At 32.1% G+C, this 2,849-nt stretch overlaps 1 protein-coding gene and 1 long non-coding RNA gene across 2 annotated transcripts in view; both read right to left on the bottom strand.

The window, feature by feature from the left end:
* Positions 1 to 375, bottom strand: part of LOC117112800 (collagen alpha-1(I) chain-like) — a 12,656-nt gene extending 12,281 nt beyond the window's left edge. Inside the window, exon 1 of the mRNA XM_033255972.1 lies at positions 324 to 375. Within this exon, the coding sequence (XP_033111863.1) occupies positions 324 to 375 (52 nt within the window). The remainder of the gene's footprint in view (positions 1 to 323) is intronic.
* A 112-nt stretch (positions 376 to 487) lies between these two features.
* Positions 488 to 2,181, bottom strand: LOC117112788. Its single transcript, XR_004446089.1, has 3 exons — positions 2,130 to 2,181; positions 785 to 978; positions 488 to 553 (listed from the first exon to the last, which is right to left on the bottom strand). It is a non-coding gene; the product is annotated as an uncharacterized LOC117112788 (long non-coding RNA).
* Between the last annotated feature and the right edge of the window lie 668 nt (positions 2,182 to 2,849).

Here is a 2,849-nt window from a genome sequence, read left to right as displayed (position 1 = left end):
GTAGGTAGTAGGTGGTAGGTAGTAGGTGGTAGGTAGTAGGTGGTAGGTAGTAGGTGGTAGGTAGTAGGTAGTAGGTGGTAGGTAGTAGGTAGTAGGTAGTAGTAGTAGGTAGTAGTAGGTAGTAGTAGTAGTATTGACATGTAAATATAAGCAGATACAATATGAAACGCTTGACATAATAAACATAAAATTTATTCAAGACGAAAAACGTCTTGCAAAACACAACGCAATGTTACACCTACGTAGTCCTACTCTGTATATGTGGACCGTAATAACAAAATCCAAGGGACGCGGTTTAGCGGAAAGCTCTGTATAGACGGTACTTTTTGCTGAACTCCGCCTCTTGAATATTACTACTATGGTTCCACAAAACATTCGTACACACTGCGTTTGTGAGAAACCACATGTGTATGTGGGACACGCGCGTATTTCTAGCTCCGTTGTGATTGAGCAGATGCTGAGTTTGATTGACACTTTTTTAAAACTTACATTGGATTGGACATAGAGAATCTAACCTTGAATCAACTCCCCGCTTCATAATACGCTTAGGGACCTAAGAATAATAAAATGGAACAAACTTAAATAATATTTATAATACATAAGCCTATTATTATATTACATTGTAATTATAATAATCGTTTATTAAATGTACTGTAACTTTTATTATTATTATTATTATCATCATCATCATCGTCAGCATTATTATTTTTACATAGACCTCAAACACTCTACTCATTGGATGATTTCTTTATTTTCACCTATTAAATCGATATAACCCACAAACCTGAATGCTTTGTAGCGTAGCATCGTAATACTTAATCTTCGCTTTCATCTCAAAAAACATATATCCCTGATTGATGAGAGTCATCGTAACAAGGACAGCGATGATCACGTTGAACACGCGCTGACCGTCGGGTAGGCCTACATTCGAACGCCTTTTCTTTACGTCCGTAGTATTCCCTTTTTCCATTTCCATGACTGAAATGAATCGTATGTCAATTTTAATACGTGACAACTCCAAACGACGCCTCAATGGCCCGTTTAGATAAGGCGTCTTCGTAGACAATAGGAGGTACATTTATTTTAAATTAGGAGTACAGTATTAAGAGTGTAGGGGCCATGTGCCGTGTGAAGGACAGAGCTCTTGAGGATAGTAATAGGCCTGGTCTATTTTCTATTTTTTATTTATTTATTTATTTTTTGTTTGTATTTCAAGAAACCAAATAAAGAAAAAAAGAATGAATCAAGATTTACTTCGTCTGTTTGTAATAATATAATGTTAGATTTATATGTCGCTTTACATTACCCAAACACAACGCAAGACACACCAAAACAGAACATATGGTTTTTCGTTTTTGCCATAATGAGAAGTGATGTTAATAGTACAAATTAACAATTTAAAATATTAGTAAGAAAGTATACAGTAAAAAATAAATCATGCTAAAGAAAACTGTGCAAGTTAAAAGAATATACATGAGAACCAATACGACGTCAATGCGACTGAGATTCGAACTATGGTTGCAATGGTAGTTGTGTGTTCTTGCTATTACCCTCAAGACCCCGACCCTGCGGTGAGTGTGTATTTTGTTTGTCTACCTTGCGTAATGTTATAAATCGAGGGAGCAAATTGTTTATGCATTTCAAGGCGATTTTGTTTTAATATACTTGTAGTTAAAAACGCTTTAGAAAACACAAATTGCGTTCACATTACAGTTTATCAACATTTAAAATATGTAGAATGGCGATTTTTAAAAATCATCTTTGATATAATATAGTCTTTGCTTGTACAAAGTTTGACGAAAACCAAAGCACGGAAAGTGACCAAAGTTCCGGTCAGGCAAACCTTGTGCAAAACATAGAAAAACGGGAAAGAAGAAGAAAAAAAATCAGATTGAAAACATAGCCTTTTTCTGGTAAAATCAGAGCAAAAATTTAAAAATTAAAATAAAATGCACCCCTTTATAGTAAGTTTGCTTTATTACCACTTTTTGTTCACTGTTAATAATGTATTACATTCTTATATAAGTAGTACTTAGACTAGCTACACAAAAAACATAAATGAAAAATAAAAACCGTTCATCAGCAAATCCTAATGTATTTAAGGTAACAATAAAGACTTATCCACTTACCTGGCTCTGGTTTTGGTTATTAACTCACAAATACTTTCTGCCTGGCCTTTATAAATACCTAGAAAGGGAATTTATTATTAGATGTTTATAGTTTCCTGTTTCAATTGTATCGCCTCAATAAGGAAACGGACATAAAGCAAAAATATATGTAGTATACCTTATAACCGTTGTTCATTTTCTTAGCATTTAAATGTTTTAAATTGTTTTGTTTTTTTGGCGTAGATCTAAATAATTTTGAATTTATCCTTATTAAGTTGAATTTCATTCTTATCATTAGAGATCTAAATAAGGCACATTAGGATAATAAACAAAATTTCTTTCAGCAAAATGCTCAATTATTTTATTTTTCAATATTAATCAAAATAAATTTATAATAATGAATGCTTTAACTTTGTAATAGTTTTGTTAAATATAAGACATCATAATTAATAGGGTTATGTTAAGCTTATTATTGGTGTTATGTGTCGTAATTTTAATGTACCTTATAATTCTATTATGGTACTCAAAATTGACTATAAGTTGTATTATATAGTATTTTTATATTGTAATACCTGTATGCGAGCAAAGAATATCCCGAACGTGATTTCATTTCATTTCATTTATTTAATCAGACAAGTGTGTTGTGGCACCAAAAGCAACAAAATCACAAAAACAAAAGTCTGGAGCCCCAGAAAATTAATAAAGGTGTTATCTTATTTTATCTTAACCTCTGATAAAACA

This window comes from Anneissia japonica, unplaced genomic scaffold, assembly GCF_011630105.1.
Source record: "Anneissia japonica isolate Jap-2015-1 unplaced genomic scaffold, ASM1163010v1 scaffold172582_len1462937_cov174, whole genome shotgun sequence".
Classification (NCBI taxonomy): Eukaryota; Metazoa; Echinodermata; class Crinoidea; order Comatulida; family Comatulidae; genus Anneissia; species Anneissia japonica.
The sequence above is the reverse complement of the archived record's forward strand: the minus strand, read 5'-3'. Positions and strand labels throughout refer to the sequence as shown.